The sequence below is a fragment of the Geotrypetes seraphini genome, chromosome 3, assembly GCF_902459505.1.
Source record: "Geotrypetes seraphini chromosome 3, aGeoSer1.1, whole genome shotgun sequence".
In the NCBI taxonomy this organism is placed as follows: Eukaryota; Metazoa; Chordata; class Amphibia; order Gymnophiona; family Dermophiidae; genus Geotrypetes; species Geotrypetes seraphini.
Window position 1 is genome coordinate 156,482,176 of NC_047086.1, and position 24,997 is coordinate 156,507,172.

Sequence of the window (24,997 nt, forward strand, 5' to 3'; positions counted from 1 at the left end):
GCTGGCAGGTGTATCCTTCGGGGACCTGTTTCAGCCAGCCTGCCAAAGATTTGTGGAGCTCCTATCCCCTGGCATTTGCTTGTTCCTTTGACTTGGTCAGGGGCTGGAGCATGGGATGTTAGATGCTAATAGCATTTCTTTGGGGTGCTAACAGTGCTGGCTGCCTTTTGGCTCCCCTCCCCGCCACCCCATTTTTTGTGAAGCATCTGGCGGTCCAGGAGGATTGAGGGTTTGTCCGAGGAGATCCAACTGGCAGCCCGAAGGTCTCTGCAAGATGGCTGCATGACTGAAGCAGAGGGCCTCTCCTAAAACAGCTTACAACTGAAAGGAGCTGAAGCAGGCAGCAGCAGCACCATTTCCCTAGCACATGATCTGTGAGTAAGGCTGTGACAGCCTTTGGGAAAAATCAGGGGGTGTCTTCAAAAGTTGTTTATGACTATATCTGCAGCTAGGTACTTGGTCCTCCTCCTCTAAAATAATATATTTTGAAGTTTTTGGTCAGCCCTGAAGTGAATTTGAGCTGGTTTTTTTGTGCTGAAATTCACTTGCAGTGGCCATCTTGGATTTTCCCAGTTTTATTTTCTAAGTTCTCAAGCTTCTCCAAAACACTTCATGTTGCTTCCAAAGTGCTAGGGATGGAGTCCTCTGACTCTAATGCCCCTATATCATGTTTTGTTTGCGAGGGATGGGCAGCTGAAGAGCACCTTTGTACCACGTGCCATACCAAGTGAAATGGAGGCAGGGACTTCCAGTTCCCCCCTCCTCCTCTCCCCCCCCCCCTGTAATCTTCGGGGCATGGCATACTGTTATTGGGCCTATTAGGGGACCAAAAATTCCTTCAGGAGCCTCGGAACAATGGCAGGGCATGCCGGCCTGGCATAGACTCCGCAGCCCAAGAAGAGGCGTCTCCTACCTTCTAAAAGGGAAAGAGAGTTGCCCGCTAAGGCATTTATCCTAGATTTCATTAATTTTCTCTGGCAGGTGTATGCGCACTGCCAGACTGCACTTATCGTGTCCACTGGCGAGCGACTGCACTCCTCTCAGGATCCTCAGAGTGCTTCTTCCATGAGAGCAGAGGTCCTCCTTGACTGATTTCCCGTTGGACAGAAATTCATGAGATGAAAGTTCAGATTTGATCCTCTTACAATCACAAAGCGAGGCCTCCCTGAAGGGAGATTTGCCCTCGATATGAAGGCTGTTCAAGTCTTCAGTATGAGCTCAAGATAGACCCACCCCAGCCACATTCATCCCAGTATTCTCTTCTGTGCAGGACCCGATCTCAGCCCATGTCTTTTCCATGGTACCTAGACATGAAACTCCTGGTTACAGAGCCCTGGGAGGTCTCTGAAGGCTCCCTTATGGAAGCGAAAGACATGACTAGGCTGTATCCTATGGATCAAGATTTTCAGTAAATGTGACCGAACGCACTTTCCTACCCATTGAGGGAGGAGTCATACAGAAGGATATGCAGTACCGCAGAGTGGATATGGTCCTCAGGAGGCAGTTTGAGGCCCTGGCTGTAGGAGTTAAGGTGGCATCAGCAGCTTTCTTTGTAGCACACGTATGCCATTTATGGCTGCGAACCTGGACATGACGGCAGCTGAGCCTTTACCTCAACTCGTGCAGGTGGATGCACTCTGATATAATTAGAGGCATGGCAAAAGTCTCCACATATTCCATCTCCTCCTGACTCATTCTGTGGATTAGACAGTGGGTGGGCGATTCGACCTCCAAGGCGACGCTTAGTAGACTCCTTTTCAAGGGACAGGTGCTTTTTAGCAGAAGTCTGGATGATCATATGGCCAGCATACAAGATTGTCATCCTAAGTCCTTACTGGACAGCAGACCTCAAGCACCTAGGATCCAGATTTGGAATTCCTTTGGGATCATGACGTTTTCGTTGGTACACCTCAGGAGGCTCAGCAAAGAGAAGCTATCAAGGTTCCAAATAGGGATATTCTTGGAGCCGGAAAAACCAGCTTACAGGTTCGTGAACAACTGGCAACCAAGAAGCTACAATGATGCCAGTCCTCTAGCCACCCTGCAGAAAATTGGAGGTCGGCTCTTGAACTTTCTGGAGGCCTGCAAACACATAACGACAGAACTTTGGGTCACCAAACTCTAAATTTTTCTTCTTTACTTTTTCTTCCCTAACATTTCATACTGTAAACCGAGTCGAGCTTTATTCTTATAAAGATGACATGGTCTATAAATTCAAACTTTAGTTTAGTTTAGTCCCGAATATTATCAGAGAGGGTTATAAGATAGTTTGCACACCCTCTATCTGACTGGTTTGTGGATTTACTGGTGGGCTGGCTGGACCGGGCAGCCCACATTCAGGCAATGTTAAACAGGCTGCTAGACATTCAAGCTATAGAACTGGCTCTGGAAGAGCACTTGGGCTTGAATGTCTAGCAGCCTGTTTAACATTGCCTGAATGTGGGCTGCCCAAGAAAGGCTCCGACAACTGGAGGCCTATTCTGGATCTCAATTACGTTAATGCGGCCATGAGAGTTTCATGTTTCTGGATGGAGACAGTGTGATCTATCACTGCAGCATTCCATCTGGTAGAGTTTCTGGCTGCCCTGGATTTGATGTAAGTTTATTTCCAAATTCTAATTTTCCGGTGCACAGAAAGTTCCTGAGATTTCACTTTGGAGAATAACTACCAATTCTCAGTGCAGCCCTTTGAGCTGGCAATGGAGCCCTGGACGTTCACCATAGTGGTGGTAGCCGCTCATCTCCACAGAGCAGGCTGGCTGGTATATCCTTACTTAGACAATTGGCTCATCAGAGCCCCCTTTCGAGAAGAGGGCAGTAGTTGTGAAAACTTTGTAGAGTCTAGGCTGGATTGTAAATTTTCAGAAAAGCCAATTAGTCCTGACCCAATCTTTGGAATACCTGGGGGTTCTATTTAACATGGCAGAAGGCCAAGTTTTTCTTCCAAAGGCATGCAGACAAAAGTTTTGGGGGCAAATCGTGAACCTACCTCCAAGTACTTGGGTTGATGGTGGCTGCCATAGAGATAGTGCTCTGGGCAAGAGCGCATATGCACCCACTCCAGGATGCACTGTTATCTCATTGGTCTCCTCAGAGGGATTCCCTACAAGTTTCTCTACCTTGGATGGAAGAAGCCCGAAGCAGCATGAGCTGGTGGCTCTGAGCAGTCGCTAGCGAATGGAATTCCACTTCAGATCAATTCCTGGATCTTGCTGACGACAAGTGCCAACCTGTTTGGCTGGGGGACTGTGCAGTGGTTACCTAGTGCAAGGGGAATGGATACCATTCCAGCAGAAGTGGTTGATAAGCAGGCTAGAACTGAGAGTGGTCCGCCTTTTGCTGCAAAAACTACAGTCGATGCTGGAAGGCAGAGCAGTAAGAGTCCTTTCAGACAATGCCAAGGCAGTAGCCTACATCAGCTAGCAGGGAGGCACCAGAAGCACACTGCTCTGGCAAGAGACAAAAGTCCTGTTCAGTTGGGCAGAAAAACACCTGCTAGCCGTCACGGTGGCACACACAGCTGGAGTGAATAATGTGCAAATGGACTAACTTAGTAGACAGACATTAGACTTGGAAGATTGGTCATTGTCCCTGATAGTGTTCCAGGATATTGTCGGACATTGGGGGCATCCGATGTTCGATTTAATGGTGACCCCATGCAAAAAGAAAGCATCATGGTTCTTCAGCTGGAGATATGAAATGGGAAGTGCAGGACTGGCTGCCCTGGTTCAACATTGGCTGAAATCTGGACTACTACATGTGCTTCCTCCATGGCCTCTGATAGGTTGGGTGGTCCATCGCATGACAAGTCATCTAGGAAGGGTGATTCTCGTGGCCTCAAATTGGTCCAGGCATCCATGGTATGCAGATCTCATAAGCCTACAAGAGGACAAATATCTCCAACTCAAGGTGTATCTAGCCTTGCTGTCTCTCGGGCTGTTTGCCCTAGAAGATCCAGGTAGTTTCAGTTTTACAGCATGGCTCTTCAACACACAGCGCTAGCCAAGAAAAAATATTCAGAAGTGGTTGTTACCACCCTACTGAGGGCCAAGAAGTCATCCACTGTTTCAGGATATGCTAAGGCATTGCATACCTTTCAACACTGGTGCAATAAGGAGAATCTGGAGCCCGACAAAGTCCCAGTGTCGTCGGTACTGGCCTTCCTTCAAGAGGATCTGGAGAAGGGATTGGCAGTGGCATCCCTTTAAGGTGCAAATGGCAGACTTTGCTTGTTTTAGAGCAGGGATGTCCAACCTTTTGGCTTCCCTGGGCCACATTGGCCAAAAAAATGTTTCTGGGGCCGCACAAATGCGCAAACGCTGCAGCAAGACAGAGGAGGGAGCCGGCAAGATGGTAAACACTCAGGGGCAGCAGAGGAAAATACTGCATCGCCCTCGACCGGGGCTGCACAAAATACTTCACAGGGCCGCAGGTTGGACACCCCTGCTTTAGAGAAGAGTCTCACTATTGGATTACCCAGATTCTTCAAGGGAGCCCTGAGGCAGGCCACCAATACGAGATCCATTTCCTTTCTGTAATCTTAACATCATACTCAAGAGGGCCCTGTATGAGCTCTTGGAGGAAGCTCTCTAATGGATTGTACGGTCAAAGCGGTATTCCTGGTTGCAATTACCACAGCAAGAAGAGTCTCAGAATTGTAAGCTTTGTCGTGCAGGGAGCCGTTCTGAAGAATCACAGAAATGGGAGTGACCTTGCATACAGTACCTTCCTTTTTGCCAAAAGTTGTTTCAGCAAGTCACATCAATCAGGAAGTCAGACTATCGGCCTTCCAACTAACAGGTTCTAAGAGGAAAGACAAGGCTTTAAACTTCTGGACATCCGCAGAGTTCTCTTGTGTTATATGCAAGTAACGAGTTTCGTTTATCAGACCATCTCTTTGAACTAACCAAAGAGGCGAGGCAGACCAGCTTCCAAGACCACCATTTCCAGGTGGATTCGGGCAGCGATTTCCTCTACCTACATTGCGGCAAACAACCACCAGTATCACTGAAAGCACATTCGACAAGAGGAGTAACCTTCTCTTGAATGGAATTGCAGGAGATATGTAGATTAGAGAATGACACGGTGAAAAAATTGGTCCCCGTCACCGCCCCGTCCCCGTCTCACCATCCCCGTCACCGCCCCGTCCCTGTCTCACCATCCCCGTCACCGCCCCGTCCCCGTCTCACCATCCTCTTCACCGCCCCGTCACCGCCACTGCCACCCCATTCACCGCCCCGTCACCGCCACTGCAATCCCATTCACTTTTCTTTATTTACGTATAAAGGAAACATTCTTTAAAACTTTAAAACTTTAAAACTTAGTTAAATATTAGTTAATAACTATACAAAAACAAAACACGCAGAGAAAAAATTAATTAATATAAATTCTCAAAACTGACACATTTTGATCACTAAATTTAAAATAGTTATTTTTCATACAGTTTTTCAATCACTAATCTTCCACCACCCCTGGGGCTAGCAATGCAAAAACAAACACTTTAAATGCTGCCGTGATTAGCATAGTGACCGCGGCTACGGCTGCAAGTCTCCCCTCCCCCCAGCGATCACGGCAGGAGGGCACCCAACCCCTCCTGTAGACCCCCCCAACGGCCCTCCCGACAATCGCAGCAGAAGGGTACCCAACCCCTCCTGCCGGTCCTCCCAATGGCCTCCCCTAAGATCGCCGGCAGGAGGGTACCCAACCCCTCCTGCTGGACCCCCCCCCAACGAACCCTCCCACCCCGGAACCCCCTTAGTCTTACTTTCCAAGTTGGACCGGACGGCTCCTCACACGTATGGCCAGCAGGCTTGCCTCCGTCCAAATGAGGCGGGCCCGCCCCTACCCTGCCCAACACACAGGATCCTAGGGCCTGATTGGTCTAGGCACCTAAAGCCACTCCCGCTATAGGAGGGGCCTTAGGTGCTTGGGCCAATCAGGCCCTAGGATCCTGTGGGTTAGGCAGGGGAGGGGAGGGGCGGGCCCGCCTCATTTGGACGGAGGCAGGCCTGCTGGCCAGACGAGCGAGGAGCTGTCCGGTCCAACTTGGAAAGTAAGACTAAGGGGGTTCCGGGGTGGGAGGGTTCGTTGGGGGGGGGTCCAGCAGGAGGGGTTGGGTACCCTCCTGCCGGCGATCTTAGGGGAGGCCATTGGGAGGCAGGGGAGGGGAGGGGCGGGCCCGCCTCATTTGGACGGAGGCAGGCCTGCTGGCCAGACGAGCGAGGAGCTGTCCGGTCCAACTTGGAAAGTAAGACTAAGGGGGTTCCGGGGTGGGAGGGTTCGTTGGGGGGGGGTCCAGCAGGAGGGGTTGGGTACCCTCCTGCCGGCGATCTTAGGGGAGGCCATTGGGAGGCAGGGCAGGGGAGAGGAGGGGCGGGCCCGCCTCATTTGGACGGAGGCAGGCCTGCTGGCCAGACGAGCGAGGAGCGGTGAAACACAGGTAAATAGCGGTTCCTAGAAGGGGGTACATTGGCCCGCGGGGACAAACCTGTTCACCGTTTCCGCGGTCGGTGAATGGCCTTGTCCCCGTCACCGCAGCGACTGCTAGTTTTCTTCCCCGTTTTCGGCGGTGACCCGCGGCTTAAATGCGGTGGCCGCGGGTAAACCGTCACCGTGTCATTCTCTAATGTAGATCTCTGACATGGTCTTCCCTTCACATGTTCACTAAATTCTGTAGCAGCATAGGAGGTTCTGCTTTTGGATCCTCAGTACTGAGAGCAGGCTTATCTATCCCACCCAGGGCTTTGGGGGACTGCTTAGGTACATCCCTATGGTTCAAAATATTATCTCTATTGCACTGGAAAAAGAGATTAGGTTCTTTATTATATTTTTTCCAGTAAATAGGCATGGTATGCTGAACCCCCCCGCCCAATAATTTCTTATGCGCCTGTTTCTGCCTTAGGCTTCATGATCCTCTCCATAGTTAAGATTTCTCTGCCAGTTGGATAGTGGGTTCAGAGTCAGTTTGTAAATATACTTCCCCTTCCTATTCGCGGTTTCGATGTTTGCGGTTTCGATTATTCACCTTTTTTTCCCCCCAGGCCCCCCCCCCCCCGAGAATCGCTCGTTGGCAGGCCGCAACAAAAAAAACGGCCCCGGGACTTGGAACAGGGCGAGGAGGGGGGGGCGATTGGAGGTAGAGGAGGCAAGAGGCAAGCAGCCACCCCAGGAGCGTGGACTTTACCTGGTGGTCTAGCGGTGTCGTGGGGCAGGAGCGATCTTCCTATACTCCTGCCCCATGCAGAGCTGTGCTGTGAGTTCCTGTTGTCTCACAAGACTACAACAGGGAGTTCCTGTTGTAGTCTCGTGAGACCACGGGAACTCACAGCATGACTCTGCATAATGCAGGAGTTTAGGAATATCGCTCCTGCCCCATGCCACCGCTAGACCACCAGGTAAGGTCCGGGGATGGGTCAGAGCCGGCCCAAAAGTTATTCGCAAATTTTCCCTATTCGCGGGCCGGCTCTGCCCCTAATCCCCGCAAATAGGGAGGTTGAAGTGTATAATCTTAAGAGATGATTTAGTTGAGTTCCACTAATATTCAAGCTGATGATTTTATTGAATTGGTTTTTTTCTGAATTAGTTTCATTATTGACTGTGTTAACATTATATGAGCAGATCAGAACCTTGGTTTTGGGGAGTTCCCTATGTCCCTCCTTCTTTTACTGTAGAGCTCTTGCATGATTTGGCACGAACTGAAGAGGGCAGCAGAGACCAGAGAGAAGGAGGAAGTGTTCAAAAGCTGTGAGTGATATGTGAGTGATATGTACTGCAGTATGTTTGGGAGCATGGATTGGGTACCCTCTTTATCAACTGGAAAATATATTATCAAGGTAAGAACCTAATCTTTTTAAATTTTGGATTGAATTAGCTTATGTGGTGAAGGATGAGAACAGTTGAACCAAGCATTCTAAGTGTTAATGAATACATAAAGGAACTGCCTAGTGTGTTTTGAATGGGCTTAACATATTAAATTCTTATGCAATGGTAAATGTGTTGCTTTCTTCAGGAATCCACATCACCTCCAGTTGTTTCACCACAAGAATCACCACCAAGTTCTCCACACACATGGAGGAAACACAGTCGTCATCCCAGTGGAGGAAATAATGAGCTACCTACTACTGGTTCTGGGCCTTTTTGGACTCCAATTAGCGAAGCACAAACAGGTATTACCTTTTTCCATTTTATGTGCTTAAACAAGGCAAGATTAAAAGACAGACTACACTTATACCAGTACATCTGGAAATGAAGAAATAAAGGGAAAACATACTACTACTACTACTACTATCCATTCAGTCAGTCGTGTCTGACCCTTGGATACTCTGTAGGCCAGTCCTTGCCATGCTTCCCTGTTTTCCATAGCTTCTTTCAGTTGCTTGATGATCATTCCCATGTCATTCTTGATGGTATCCAGCCAATGGGCCTTTGGTCTCCCCTGCTTCCTTTTACCACTAACCATTCCGAGCAGCACCTCCTTTTCTAGTGAATTTCTAGGAAAGACATAGAATGCAGTATTTTAATATAGCATAAATTCAGAAATACATTAAGTATCTGGCTATAATCAAATTAATCGTTCCCACTTCCAGTTTTAAAGTACATGAAGAAGTAATTTTAATTTACTAGGATGCTATTTAATCAGAGACTATTCTTATAGTGGTAGCATATATTCAGTTTCTGTCACATGTATTTAGTTAACTTGCATTGTTAGCTTAAAATAATGATTTTTCTGTTATAATTATTGTATAAATGTTGGACTTTGTTCAGAATAATTTCTATACTACTGTAAAGAGATATCGAAGTAAAAGCCTTTTGAAATCCAATTTTACATACAATTTTTTTTTTTGTTAAATCTTGTTATAGGCTCATCAACTGGAGAAGGTGCATGGCCTGCTCATTCTCCACCACCTCATCAAGAAAGTTGGGTCAGTTTTGCAGATACCCCACCAGCTAGTGCTCTCTTAACTATGCATCCTGCTTCTGTCCAGGTTTGATACTTTACCAGTTGCATTTGATTCATCTCTTAGATGATTATTGTAACTATTTCAACGCACCTTTAATCCTGGATAAAGTAGTGTGGTTGCTGTGTGTGTTCACTTTAAAAGTAATTAAAATAAATAAAACAATCATGTCGACCTGTTGCTGAGCAGGCTCAATCTGGTAGAGTGCCCTCTCCTCTCCCCTGATTATATACATAAAAATTACATGTTGAGTCCGCAGTGGAAAACTTAATAACAGTGATAACTATCTCATGTGGCAACTTGGTGTAGATTGCACAAGGCTAGGAAGACATTAATGGACAAAACGAAAAACAATTTTGCTCTGAGCTTTGCTAATTTGGGGGATAAAAACTAAACTGTAGGTTCCTTTATGAGTTATCCCAGGACAAGCAGGCAGCATATTCTCACATGTGGGTGACGTCATCCAAGGAGTCCCGGTACGGACAGCTGTAAAAGTGTATCTGCACTTTAAGAACTTTGAAAGTTCACGACTGACTGCACCACACATGTGCGAGTGCCTTCCCACCCGACATAGGCTCGCAGCTCCTCAGTTCTTAGTTTTTCGCAGAGCTAAAAAGTCGTGTTTTCAAACGTTCCTTCGTTTTTTGCCTTTCATCACACGTTCTTTTTAATTTTTTTGTTTAAAAAAAATTCGGGAGTAGTTTTTTCCCCGTTCATCGCCTTTTGGCGCTTTGACCAGCGGGGTCTCTTTCTTGCCTCAGCCATTGAGTTCAGTTTGGCTGAGGCGGTGTTTCTGTTGATGTCCCGCCCGTTAACGGGTTTAAAAAGTGTGTCCGGTTCCAAAGGACCATTTCCATCACAGATCTCCACAACTGGTGTTTACAGTGCCTTGGTCTAGAACATCGAGCTCAGTCCTGTGCGTGTTGTTCCACTCTTCAAAAGCACACCATTAAAAGCCGCATTCTTCAACAAGAAAAGTTGTTCGGTGTCAGCATGGAGGGGGATTCGGCATTTCAACTATCACAGGTCATCGCTCTATTTGGTAAGCCAGCTAAAAAGCCAACAGCTTCTCTGATGGGGTAAAAAGTCACAAAGGCATCAAGTCCAGTCATGCTGACCAAACAGACCCTTATGCTACTCATTTCAAAATCAAGAGGTGCATCGTTATGCGAATCATCCTCTCCGGAACGAGTCACAACACCATTGGTACTGGCGACTAAGCCAAAGGTACTGGTGCTTACTTTTCAACAGAAGCTTGATGCTCTGTTTTGTGAGGAGTATGGGGATATGTTCCATCTCTTGACCCCGAGACTGATTCCTCCGATACTGGCCCAGCCTGAGCATGCCACCATGAGGCCTTCTGGTACCACCGATGCTCCATTGATGCCGCATCATGGATCTCAACACCGGTCATCTCATCCATCCAGTCCTGCATAAAAGCATCGTTCCTCCAGACACCGTTCCAGTTTTTTGAAGCATTATTCTTCTTTTTCGAGACAGTCTAGTAAGTGTTCCTGCAAATCCAAGCATGTTTCTCATTCACATCCTGAGAAGCGTAAACATCCTGAAGAACCTTTGTTCTCATCATCGGATCAACATTGTTCTAAGCGTCAGCATCACTCTCCTTCTGTCCTTATTGATTCTGACCTGCAGTAAGACGGAAAGACGGACATTTCTCAGAGCGACTTCTCCCACTGAGAGATTGTCTTTCACTCACTTTATTAGACAGTTGGGGAAGATCTGCCCATCAAACTGTAAGCAGATTCCAAATATAGTGCTGAATTTTTGGAAACGTTGGACTATGATCAGCCTCCTAAGAAGCTCCTCAAACTTCCTTTACATGGAATCCTGAGAGAAAACCTTCAAAAAACTGAGAATCTCCTCTCTCTGTTCCTGTTGCTCCTAGCAAATTGGACTCTCTCTATAAGATTGTTTCCAGTCCAGGGTTTGACAAACCTCAACTGTCCCAATAATCTTTAGTGATGGAGTCCACTTTGAAGAAATCTACTCCGTCCAAAGTCTACGCCTCGGTCCCACCGGGTCGAGATGGACGTACTATGGACAGATTTGGCCGGCAACTTTACCAAAACTCCATGTTGGCAAATCAAGTCATCAATTACAAATTCTATTTTTCTTATTACATGAAACATCTCATCAAGCAATTGCCTGTTTTTCAGAAATATCTTCCATCTCATCGAACAAACGATTTTCAGCACATTGTCATCACTGAGCTGATGTCCAGGGCTTCTTCTATGTCTGTGGCCATGAGAAGATTAGCCTGGCTCAGGGTTGCTGATATAGATGTGAACTTCCAAGACAGATTGGCAAATATTCCCTCTTTGGGGGATGAACATTTTGGGGACTTGATGGAAAATGCCACTCAAAAGCTCACCGACCATGAAAAAAATGGGATGCTTTAGTTAAACCTAAACCCAAGCCTTCCACAGCAAGACAATTCAAGCCCTCTTCTTCATATCAGAGGCATTTTTCGGCCAAACTTTCTGCTCCTTTCAGGCCACAACAGAAGAAACAGAAGCAACAATGCTCTCAGAAACCTCAAGTGTCTGCTCCTGCTAAATTGACCCAGTCTTTTTGACGGGCTACTTGAGAACATAGTTGCAATCCTTTACATCAGCCTCTCCCTCAGCCAATCGGAGGTCGTCTCCAACTTTATTTTCATCGTTGGGAGTTGATAAGCTCAGACTAGAGAGTTGCACGGGGACAGAAATCCCACCCGTCCCCGTGAGGAATCCCTCCATCCCCACCTGTCCCCGCGAGGAATCCCCTCCGTCCCCGCCCGTCCCCGCGAGGAATCCCCTCCGTCCCCGCCCGTCCCCGTGAGGAATCCCCTCTGTTCCCGCCCGTCCCTATAAACTTCAGAAATAGTTATTTCATTTAATTATGCCACTGAATTAAAGGCTCTGGTAGAAACCCATTTACAAATAAGCAAAAAGACTTTATTAATTTGGAAATATTAATTGGGAAGAATACATACTTTGTAAACGGGTTTCTACCAGAGCCTCTAATGTTTATAAATTTTTATCAACACAACTAATATACTACTTTATCCTGAAGCAAAAAAAAAAAAGAAAGAAATAGAATTCTTTTCCTACCTTTGTTGCCTGGTTTCTGCTTTCCTCATGTTCTCATTCAATTCCTTCCATCCACTGTCTCTTTTCCTTCTGCGTCTTCCATTTGCTCTGTTACTGTGCCTCTCCCTTTCTCCCCCTTCCAAATTGGTCTGGCACCCATCTTCTTCCCTCCGCTCCCCCCATAGTCTGTCATCTCTGTCTTCTTCCCTGCCCTGTCTTCTCCCCACTCTCTCTTCCCCATTTCCTTTCAGTGTCCTTCTCCCCCTCTGTTTTCCCATGTCCTTTCAGCGTCCTTCTCCCTCTCTGTCTTCCCCATGGCCTTTCAGCGTCCTTCTCCACACCCCCCCCCCCGTCTTCCCCATGTGCTTTCAGCGTCCTTCTCCCCCTCCGTCTTCCTCATGTCCTGTCAGCGTCCTTCTCCTCCCTCTGTCTTCCACAAGTGCTTTCAATGTCCTTCTCCCCCCTCTGTCTTCCCCATGTCCTTTCAGCGTCCTTCTTCCCCCCCCCCCGTCTTTCCCATGGCCTTTCAGCGTCCTTCTCCACCCCTTTGTCTTCCCCAGTACTTACAGCGTCCTTCTCCCCCCTCCTCTCCCGCCCCGGGTGCAGCACAGCCAGCCAGGTCCCCTTACTTTTGTGGCTCTTCCCCGACCGACCGACAACAGCCCCGGTCCGACAAACCTCCCTGCCCTGTAGCCGCGAATCTAAATTACCTTCTTACAGCAGCTGTAAGAAGGTAATTTAGATTCGCGGTTAAAGGCAGGGAGGTTTGTCGGACCGGGACTGTTGTCGGTTGGTCGGTCGGGGAAGCGCCACAAAAGTAAGGGGACCTGGCCGGCTATGCTGCACCCGGGGCGGACCACCCCCCTCCCTTGGTAGCCACTCGAGCCGCGAGGCTACTCTCCTTCTCCTTACCAGCCCTGCCTGCAGCACAGAGCCGAACGGAAGTCTTCCCGACGTCAGCGTTGACGTCGGGAAGACCCGTTTGGCTCTGTTCTGCAAGCAGAGCAGGTAGGGAGAAGAAGAGCCGCGCGACTGAGTAAATCCAGCCCCGCAGGAACCCCGTGACCCTCGGAGGTGTCCCCACGGGATCCCCGCAACCCTAGGAGGCGTCCCCATGGGATCCCCGTGACCCGAAGAGGGAACCCTCGGGATTCCCGTCGTCCCCGTTCCCGTGCAGCTCTCTAGCTCAGACCCCTCTGGGTTCTACAGATCATTCGAGAGGGTTACTCTCTTCATTTTGTCACCTTCCTCCAGATCATCCTTCAAGAGAGTCTGCTTTGAATCCTCACCAATCCTCCCTTCTTCTGGAAATCGATTCCCTTCTCCTCCTCAATGCTGTCGAGAAGGTTCCTGCAGATCAGCAAAATTGGGTTTTTTACTCCAGCTATTTTCTAGTTCCGAAGAAGATAGGAGGTCTCCAACCTATTTTAGATCTTGGAGCCTTCAACAAGTTTCTTGTCAAGGAAAAGTTTTAGTGGATGTCTCTAGCCACTCTATATCCCCTCTTGGCTCACAACGATTGGCTATGGTCTTTAGATCTCAAGGAAGCCTATATTCATATCCCCATTCATCCGGCTTGCAGGAAGTAACTCAGATTTCAAGTGGCTCACCCTCACTATCAATACAAGGTTCTACCTTTTGGCCTGGCATCCTCTCCCAGAGTCTTCACCAAGTGCCTTGTGGTGGTGGCAGCAGCCTTGAGGTCTCGGGGCCTTCAAGTCTTCCCTACCTAGACGACTGGCTCATCAAGGATCCTTCGTCTTAATGTGTACTCTTAGCGACAAGTCAGACCATACTATTTCTTCAGAACTTGGGGTTCAAGATCAACTTCCCCAAAACACAACTTCAGCCATCTCAGAAGCTCCAATTCATCGGAGCTTTCTTCGACATCACTCAACTCAGGCATTTCTTCCTCAACAACATCAGGGCACTTTAATCCAACTTTGTCATCAGATCGCCCAGCCTCAGTCAATTTCAGCCAGGTGCATAATGGTTTTTCTGGGTCACATGGCTTCCACAATTCTTATGACTCCCCTTCTGACATCTCTAAATGCCTCAATTGTGTAAGGCTTCACAGTGGTCTCAGGGACTTGACCCACTCTCTCAACACATTTCTGTCACCTCATCTCTTTGACGGTCGCTTCAGTGTTGGATAAACTCTTCCAATCTTTCCAGATGTCTTTTATTTCACACACCTCCTCATCAAAAAGTTCTGACCACGGATTCGTCAGCCTATGCATGGGGAGCTCATATGGATGGCTTTCGCACTCAAGGTCACTGATCCCCCATAGAACAACGTTTTCACATAAATCTTTTGGAACTCAGAGCGATTTACTATGCTCTCAGAGCTTTTCAACATTTAGTAGTCAATCATGTCCTTTTAGTCTGCACAGACAATCAAATTGCCATGTACTATATAAACAAGCAAGGAGGGACAGGTTCTCTCCTCTGTCAGGAGGCCCAGAAGATCTGGCTTTGGGCGATTGTTTGCAACATCTTTCTCAAAGCAATCTATATTCAGGGGGAACAGAATTTCTTGGCAGACAAACTCAGCAGAATTCTTCAACCTTCAAGTGGATTTGTTATTTTTATTTATTTAAAAAATTGCTATACTGCCAAAAGTCTCAGCGATTTTCAAAATAGCATACATAAAAACAAAAATATTCACACACTAAAACATAACAATCCAAAATCATCATACATATAGCTATTGACATAAAAAATGCCCTTTGCAATACTTCCAACAAATATTATTTTGCTTTAAATTAAGGGCAAGCAAGACAGTTTCAGAGGAATAATTATTTGTTTGTGTCTCCTCACAACAAGTTGCCCCAGTTTGGCTCTAGACTGTACTCTCCTCATCGTCTGGAGGCGGATGCTTTGCTTCTGGATTGTTCATAATATAGGATAACCCATTTAGTACTCTCACTAAAATCAATGGTACGGAAAAACCCTCAGAAATGCCACCAATATACTCAAAACTTTCATAATATTTTGGCTTTATACATCAAGTCCTCATCGGGTCCAATGTTCAATAATTCTTATATTAAGTTGAATCTACCATATAAATTCTTAAGATGTTTAGATACTTAGCTTAATATAAGTGGTCAGGTTCACAGGGACTAACAAGCCAAGTTTCACCCTGGGGGTTTCTTCAAGGCTATTATCCCTATAAACAAAAAGTTAATACATTAGTTTAATGTCCCCTATTCTATGTTATCCAAGTGCTTTCTGTTATCACAGTCAATATTAATTTCTATAGCACTAGGTGTGTGAAAATATCATGCACTTATCTGATTGCAGAATAAGGCAGAATAAGCTATACCACCACAAGAATTGACTGTTCTGTGTTGGATGCAGGTTTCTGAGGTCTTTCCCTCGAGACACTTGTAAAACCAATTGCATTTAGAACCTATTATAATTAGAAATAACATCTATACAGATGGTATCCACAATAAATATTGAAAAATAAATACCTTAATATAGCTTATTTCTTCTGGATTGGACACACAAGTTTCTCTCATTCTCAAGACACTTGTCAAAGCCAAGCAGGAGTCTGCCACTATGATACTTATACCTCCTCGGTGGCCCAGACAGCCTTGGTTCTCCCTTCTACTTCAACTCGGCATCAAGAAGCCAGTACCGCTGCCAATTTTTCCATCTCTTCTCAAGCAGAGTCACGGTTCTCTTCTACATCTCAACCTTCAGTCTTTACACCTGACAGCTTGATACCTCTCAGGCTGAGCTCAGCTGATCTTCATCTTTCTCAGCCTGTCAGACTCATTTTGGAAGCTTCCAGAAAATCAACCACTCAGCAGTGTTACCAACAAAAGTGGACATGTTTTTTCTTCCTGGTGCCTCCTTTATCACCAGGATTCGAAATTCATTTCTGTTTCATTCGTTTTGGATTATCTCCTTCATTTGTCTGACTCTAGTCTGACCCAGCAGCGGCAATTCTTATGTTCTTATGATCTCAAATCTACATCCATTAGAGTCCATCTCAACACTATCACTGCTTTCCATCAACCAGTAGACGGTAAACCTCTTACTGCTCATCCTTGGATCTCCAGATTCATGAAAGGACTTTTCATGAATCCACCTCTAAAACTTTTCATGAAACCACCTCTAAAACTACTTCCAGTGGTTTAGGATCTCAATGTGGTTCTTGTTAAGTTGATGAAGCCTCCATTTGAACCAATGTCTATGACTCATCTCAAATACTTTACTTGGAATGTAGTTTTTTCTCATTTCTCTCAGAAGAGTCAAGTGCTGGTGGCGATCCACCATAACAAGGTTGTGCTTCACACCATCCAAAGTTCTTACCAAAGGTAGTCACTGAATTTCATCTCAATCAGTTGTGCTTCCAGTATTTTTTTCCTAATACTCTTTCTCATCCAGGAGATACGGCTCTTCACATTCTGGGCTGCAAGCGGACTTTGGCCTATTATCTCAACACAACAAAGCTGCATAGAATATTTCTCAACTTTTTGTCTCCTTTGATCCTAACAAGTTGGGTCATTATCTTCCTGCATATCATTCTGTTATGCTCATACTGGGTTGCAACTGGAGAGTCGGGTCTCAGCCCATTAAGTTCAAGCTATGGCAACATCAGTAGCTTTTCTTCGCTCTACTGTTGATGAAATCTGCAAAACTGCTACTTGGTTCTCTGTTCATACATTCACCTCACATTATTGTCAGAATCTTTTTCTAGATGGGATAGGCATGTCTGCCAGACAGTATTACAAAATTTATTTCCCTAAAAGGCCAACACTTCCACCATCCTAATCTGGTTAGCTTGGAAGTCACCCACATGTGAGAATTTGCTACCTGCTTGTCCTGGGATAAAGCAGTTATTTACCATAATAGGTGTTATTCAGGGACAGCAGGCAGATATTCTCACAACCCACCCACCTCCCCTAGTTGCCTTCTTAGCAGGCTTACTGAACTGAGGAGCCGCGAGCCTATGTCGGGCAGGAAGGCACTCACACATGCACGGTGCGGGCTATCGCAAACTTTCTAAATTTCTTAAAGTGGCGATGCACTTTTAAAGTGTCCGTACTGGGGCTCTGTGGATGGTGTCACCCACATTTGAAAATATTTGCCTGCTGTCCCTGGAGAACACCTGTTATGGTAAGTAACTACTTTTCTGTCATAATATGAATAAAACGGATGAAAATTGCTTATTTTTTTATTACAGGAACAGACAACAGTACGAACTGTGGCATCTGCTGCAACTGCCTCTGAAATCCGTAGACAATCCAGTAGTTATGATGATCCTTGGAAGATAACAGATGAACAAAGGCAGTATTACGTAAATCAGTTTAAAACTATTCAACCTGACCTAAATGGATTTATTCCAGGTGAGTTTTAGATCCATTATGGTTTTAGGCTTGGTATGTCCCTACCAATTTTTCCATATATTATTCAGCAAAATTGATTTGCAAACCTGTCTTATTTTTCTGAACATTTTTCCACTTATACAATTTAAATATGGATCTGTATTTGCAGTTGCTAAATATTACAATTACCAAATACTGAAGAGCCAAAGGCTCAGAAGACAATACAGTTAAAAAAAAAAAAGCCATACACATAGATAGATAGATACAGGCGTTGATACTTTTTCATTATGCACCAACTGAGGATACGTTAAACCGCGGATAATAGTGAATGCTATTCTAGTGCAATGTGTCTACTGGTCCTGAACTGTAGGGTTTTGCATCTGAACCCTCCTAATCTGCAGAAAACTGCTAATCATGCTTTCAACTCTACCTCCTTCCCAGCGAGCTGCTCCTACCTCCTCGGTTTATTTTCTGCAAGCAAGTTGCTCAAAATTTTTCTGCTCTGCTCTGCCCTGCAGTTTTATTATTTTTGGGTATTTTTTCTCAGTGTGTTTGTAAGTTCGTTGCCCAAAGTTTTTCACTTATTGGGACCTCTACCTGGGAGAAGACGCAGACTTGTGCGCAGAGGTCTGTTGCTAGCAGAATCAGCCCCTCTGGTATGTTTTGTAGCTCAGGTGCTGTCCCCTGAGTTGCTGTTCACACCCCTGATTTAGTCAGGAGCTTGAGTGTAGGTTGTTTGGGCTCCTCCTCGGCTGAGATTAATAGTGGGCCAGCTGTGGGGTCCCCCCCTCCCTTTTCATGGCGAGGATTCCTGGGAGTTGAGGCTCAGTTCTGCCTCAGTCTGACTGGCAGCCCAAAGACCAGGTTCCTCCAGAGAATCTGTGAGGCAGATATCTCCTCCATTTGTTCCAACTGAGTTCCCATGCTAAAGCAGGCAGGCATCACATGGCACAGTAAATAAGGCTATTATAGCCTATGGAGACAATCTCAGGGGGGAGGGGGCCTTCAGAAGTCAATTTTGAAGGTTTCTGCAACCAGAATCTAGGTTCTCCTCCTCTAAAACCCTTTCCCTGTGTTTTTTGTCCATCAGGGAGGTCTCCATAGGCCATTTTTGGCACAATTTTCCTGGTGATAGCTATCCTGGCTCTTTTTCTAAAGCCTCCATCTACCTCAAAACTCCTGGATTTTGCTTAAAATTGACAGGGATGAACCCCTCAGTCTGTTTTATCTCTATATCATGCCAGGTGTCTGATAGATGGCCAGCCGGCCAAGGAGCATCCATATCCTGTATGCAGAGGAGCATGCAGGGAAGGGATGGAAGCCTTGGGCTCAGCCTCCTCCGAGTCATCCAGGGCTGGGGATCTGAAGGAGGTGCATTTTGAGGGGAAGAGATCCTTTCCAGAGCCCTCCGAAGGCACATTGGCCAAGCGCAGATGAGTGGGGGCTGCATATGGACCACCTGTTTAAACTTCTGTGGGTCTTCAGCATCTTCTTGCAGTGCACCAGAGGCAGTGGCGCAGGGGAGCTTCCCTCTGCAGGCGCTCCAGTTGAGGACACAAGCTTGGATCAGGAGTTTCTGTCTGACATGGGCTGGGAGGGTTGAAATCTCATTCTATTTGCTCTAAATAACTACATGTCTCAGTCCCAAAAACATACACAGACACAAAGAGATAAGAACCTTACAGTGAGCATGCACATTGTCAGCAAGCGCACACAGAGATTGGACTGGACTATAGAAAATAGCTATCTGACGGGACAAAAAACTAACTAAGAACCTTGGATTTATCCATATCAGGACCCAATTAAGAGAACGGCCTATGCTAAGAAACATGATGATTAAAGAAAGTCAAATTGAAACAGGTACAAAAAGATAATACAGGACAAAACTAAAACATATGCCCCATAACTTAAATGTTATAGTCAGTACTCTGCATCTAAAGGCCTTGTGCTTTCTTTGTATCTACAAGTTTCTAAAGGCCTCTATTCCTAAAGGCACATCTTAATTCTCTGACTCTTTCTACACTACTTAATAACTAATAACCTTTGTTCTCTTTAACATCAAGGGTTCTGCAGATGCCCTCTAATATTTCTTAGACATAATCAAGGCTGTACTTTTTAAGAATATAAGAATTGCCGCTGCGGAGTCAGACCAGTGGTCCATCGTGCCCAGAAGTCCGCTCTTGTGGCAGCCCCCAGATCAAAGGCCAATGCCTTAACTGAGGCCAGCCCTGCCTGCGTACGCTCCAATTCAACAGGAACTTGTCTAACTTTGTCTTTAATCCCTTGAGGGTGTTTTCCCCTATAACAGCCTCTGGAAGAGCGTTCCAGTTTTCCACCACTCTTTGGGTGAAGAAGAATTTCCTTACATTTGTATGGAATCTATCCCCTTTTAACTTTAGAGAGTGCCCTCTCGTTCTCCCTACCTTGGAGAGAGAGTGAACAACCTGTCTTTATCTACTGTCTATTCCCTTCAGTATCTTAGATGTTTCTATCATTTCCCCTCTGTCTCCTCTTTTCAAGGGAGAAGCCCAGTTTCTCTAATCTTTCGTTGTACGGCAACTTCTCTAGCCCCTTTACCATTTTAGTCGGTATTCTCTGGACCCTTTCGAGTAGTACCATGTCCTTCTTCATGTACGCAGTGCTGGATCAGTGCTGGACGCAGTATTCCAGGTGAGGGCGTACCATGGCCCAGTACAGCGGCATGATAACCTTCTCCGATCTGTTCATGATCCCCTTCTTAATCATTCCTAGCATTCTGTTCACCCTTTTCGCCGCCTGCCGCACATTGCGTGGACGGCTTCATCAACTTGTTGACCAGTACTCCCAAGTCTCTCTCCTGGGTGTCTCTCCAAGTACCGCCCTGGACTTCCTGTATTCGTGTATAAGATTTTTGTTACCGACATGCATCACCTTACACTTATCCACATTGAACCTCATTTGCCATGACAAGGCCCATTTCTCGAGCGTGTTTATGTCACGTTGCAGATCTTCGCAATCCTCCCACATCTTCACTACTCTGGATAACTTTGTATCGTCTGCAAATTTAATCACCTCACTCGTCGTACCAATTTCCAGATTGTTTATAAATATGTTGAAGAGCACAGGTCCAAGCACCGAACCTTGAGGCACTCCACTAGTGACGCTTTTCCAGTCCGAGTATTGTCCATTTACCCCACTTTCTGTTTCCGATCCGCCAGCCAGTTTTTAATCCACGTGAGTACTTCACCCTCGATTCCATGGCTCGCAATTTTTCGAAGTAGTTGTTCATGCGGAACCTTGTCGAACGCCTTCTGAAAGTCCAGATATACAATGTCGACAAGGTCACCCTTGTCTATCCGCCTGTTTACTCCCTCAAAGAAGTGCAGCAAGTTCATCAAGCAAGATCTGCCTTTGCTGAAACCGTGCTGGCTGGTCCTCATCAGATTGTATCCGTCAAGGTGCTTAATGATGATGTCCTTTATCAGCGCCTCTGCCATCTTTCTCGGTACCGAGGTCAGACTCACCAGAGCCCCAAATCTTTCATAGTATATATAATTTCTGAGGGGGCCCACTTCACTTAGTCTCTATTGGGGCCATCAGCCTCCCTCCTGTGATCACCCCCACACACAAGGGATCACACTTGGTGCCCAACACAGTGAAAATATCAAGCAATATGTTTGAAAATAAGTAAAAGAAACAAAAACAAGGCATAAGAAGAATATAGGACAGTTCAAGGAGAATGAGGCCTGCAAGTTAGATAGATTGTGAGCCCAACGGGACAGATAGGGAAAATGCTTGAGTACCTGATTGTAAAACCGCTTAGATAATCTTGATAGGCGGTATATAAAAACCTAATAAACTAAACTAAAAACAAACAAACTATAATTTATGTGAATAGTTCTATACATCTCCCTCGGGGATTAACCCATTCTCTGCTTGCTCATTGGTGGTGTTCAACTTTCCAGGCCTACTGCAGATGTCAAAAATGTCAAAATAAAAATGAAAAAATGAACAATCAAAACTCTGTCTGTTTAACTCCATGCACTCGCAACTTAAAACATTCCTTCCACATAGGGCTCCTTTTACAAAGGTGCGCTAGCATTTTAACGCACGCATCAGATTAACGCGCGCTAGCTGAAAAACTACCGCCTGCTCAAGAGGAGGTGGTAGCAGCTAGCGTGCGCAACATTTTAGTGCGCGCTATTCAGCACGTTAAGGCCCTAACGCGCCTTCGTAAAAGGAGCCCATAGAATTTCATCTAGGATGGGTGATTTCACTTCCTTTATCTCTTTTGTACAATTCAAAACTTCTTTTGTTTTTCACTTGACTAATAGACTTTTAATCTCTGGCATTGTAGCTTGCTAAATTAAATTAAGCATCTCAGCATATGGACATAATTGCATTAATGAAATATGAATTAGACCTCTAGGAAAGAGAAAAGAAAAAATGCATCCAATTAATAACTCAAAACATTTAAAAATCTACTTCCCATTCTATAATACACAGTCTGTGGAAAGATACAAAATTCTTATAATAGGGGTTTTTACCTTATTACAGGATCCCCAGTGATTAGTTTCAGCCCTTGATTGAGCAGGTAAATTATTCCAGATTGTAATAGCAGCATAAACAAAAGAGATGGTAAACTGATGTTTATACCATACGATTCTAATTTGTGGAAAAATTCTAGTAGAGAATAACGCAACTGAGAAAAGAATAAAATTACATTGTCTGAAGAATCATTATCATGATTAATCAGGCAATCAGATAGCCAGTGAAGATTGATGAAAGTTATGACACTTGAACTAAAAAAAACCAAAAACAAAATAATGTTCAAAGAAATAAGTTTTAGTAATCTAAGCTGTCTCAATATATTTATTTTCCTCCATAAATTATTAAATTTTCTATACCATTCTCCTAGGGGAGCTCAGAACAGTTTACACAAATTTCTACAGGTACTCAAACATTTTCCCTGTCTGTCCCAGTGGGCTCACAATCTATCTGATATACCTGGGGCAATGGGAGATCAATTCCAGACCAAAGGGGTAGGAGTGAAAACAAGTCACCTCTAAGTGCACGTCCAGTGCGTGCCCTAAGGGGTATGCCACAAGTGGCATGACTGGCCCTTGGGAGCCCCTTAGGAACCAGGAAGGACTTGAAGAAATTTGATGCCTGGAGCCTAAGGTACAGAGGGGTTGTTTTTTTCCCTTTTTTTTTTTTTATAATGATGAAGTGAAGGGGAAAGCTGAAGGAATCAATACACCAAAATTTACTGGCCCAGTAAACAAACATATTCAACCTAAGCTACATATAGATTCTATAGGAGGCTTGTCCATTTCAGGGGCTTCACTAAATGAGGGTGGTCATTCTACTCTTCTCCACCTCCCCCCCCCATTTACTCCAGCTAGTCCACCTGAGACTGCTTTGGATAAAGACACATTCCAGGTGGACAAAATATCTGCTGACTTTAATTCATCTTCATAGGAACAACCTAATGCTGCCAGTAGGGTTCTAGTGGCAGTAGATTGTCCAAATTCATCTAAATCTTTGAATGAACCTCAAAATATTACTTTGAAAGACACTTGGCAAGTGGTTGTCAAGACTGAAGAAGCTATAAAAACTATACCCACAGCTATGTAGTTTTTCTAAACAGACAGAAAAATTTCAAGAGGTTGATATAAAAATTGATAAAATGGAAACCAGACTGTCTCAGATTTCTTCTAATTTTCCTAATTATCAATTGGTTTCCTCTGCTTTTGTTAAAGATGGTGTGATTATACATCGACAATTAGAGTTTCTTGAAAATAGAATGAGGGCAAAAACATTACGTTTGTTGAATTTCAGATGGTGTTACGCAGGTATTTGAAGGAGATATTGCTTTTAGATAAAGTTGAAGAAGTAATTATTTCTGATTGTAGGTATGTTTTTGTACTGAAAACTGAGACCATTAAGGGAAATGCAAAGGAGGGAGCTAAGTAGTTTGAATTTAACTGAGTTTCTTGAAGCGTCTCAGGAGGAAATAACTACTAGAGCAACCCTCCTTGCAACTTTCTTGATGGAACAGGAGAAAATAAATGTCTTAAATATTTCCATTTCTATTTTTTCCTTCTCAGCTTGAGAGATTATTCCTTGAAAAAGTTTCTGATGTGGGTTAGGGGGTTTTAGAGGACAAATTGATACAGATAGGAAGGGTGATAGAAAGTTAGGGTCCTTATTTCTGATTATGTATTAAGTGTACATTAATTTCTGGAGTTCTTCCCTGTTGATGTGGACTGTGTATTCTTTATTTTGTTTGAAATGTGTAGTTATTGTTTAAATGATTTTTATTATTCCAGCAGTAAGAAGCAAATACAAACAGTAGTACCAGTCAGGAAATAACATTTTCAACAATATAATCAATTCCCTTCCCATCCCCTCTCCCCTCCCCAAGAATCCATGGCCAGTCCAACAGCTGAGAGTGGGAATAAAATCTTAAAGATTCAAAAGTCTACTGCGAGCACACGGTGTGAGGTCCTGCTAGAAGTGCTCCCACACCTGACTAAATTTGCGACCCGGGCCAAGAGTCAAGTCTCCCACCATGCGACTCTCCAGTGTTGCGTGCACTATCATTAGGGATCTCCATTGTGCATATGACGGGGGATCACGGGAGAGCCAGTTGGTGAGGATGGCTTTTTTTCCCATCAAAAGGGCTCTGGAGATAAATGCTGACATTCACCTGGGTTTGGGCGAGGCTATATTATAAAATCCAAATAATGCCCTCGGTTGTGGAAGCCATCACCTTCCCCAAAGCGATGTGGTATATAGGCCAAGATGTCTCCAAAACTGTTGGATTGCGGGGCAGGCCCAAAACATGTGACTCAAAGATGCGTGAGCCTGATTGCATTTCGGGCAAGAATGCGACGCAGTAATCCCCATCCGGGCTGCACGTTCCGGTGGAATGTAAAGTCTAAGAACAATTTTCAATTGCATTTCCCAGTGAGTAATATTGGGTGACACCTTCTGAATGTTCTTCAGGACCCGTTGTAACTGTTGAGCAGTCAACTGGCAATGCAAGTCCTCAGCCCACACTGTCGCTAATATATTGAAATGTGTAGTTAAAAATTATTAATAAAGTTAACATTTTCTCAAAGGATCTCAGTGATGTAATTATTTGTTATCCTCCCCTGCCAGTCATTCATTTAAGTTTGTTAATTCTGGCTGTGTCAGAAGTTATTTTCATTTTTGTACCTAACACATAAAGCACTCAGATTTCAGGAAGAAACCATAAATTAGATCATGTGAAACTTAAAGGTTATATACATAAATGGAGTAGTTACCATAAAGTAGCAATTAAAAACTGGACACATAGCTATGAATTGTTTGTCAAAACATCAATATGAACTCAGAGCAGGACTAAGTAAGTTCCTTTTCTCCTTGTACCTTTTTTTTTTTTTTTTTAAGCACATATTGACCTGTGTCCTGCTCTGAGTTCATATTGATGTTTTGACAAAGCTGTGCCTCTAGTTTTTTAATCAGACATACCTTTAAGGTTCACATGATCCATGTTTCGGTGTACAGCGTTGCATATGCCTGGTAGCACTATAGAAATGAGAAGTAGTTATAGTAGAAACAGGTATGAAAAATTGTCACCTTG

At 45.0% G+C, this 24,997-nt stretch overlaps 1 protein-coding gene across 9 annotated transcripts in view; it reads left to right on the forward strand.

Moving 5' to 3' along the window:
• REPS1 (RALBP1 associated Eps domain containing 1) overlaps positions 1–24,997 on the forward strand; it is a 234,711-nt gene that overhangs the window by 42,032 nt on the left and 167,682 nt on the right. For 8 of the 9 annotated variants that reach the window (XM_033938627.1, XM_033938628.1, XM_033938633.1 and 5 more), the window contains exons 4-6: positions 8,009–8,165; positions 8,860–8,984; positions 17,247–17,409. In XM_033938627.1, the coding sequence (XP_033794518.1) occupies positions 8,009–8,165; positions 8,860–8,984; positions 17,247–17,409 (445 nt within the window). The remainder of the gene's footprint in view (positions 1–8,008; positions 8,166–8,859; positions 8,985–17,246; positions 17,410–24,997) is intronic. The other variant, XM_033938631.1, reaches the window with a different exon arrangement.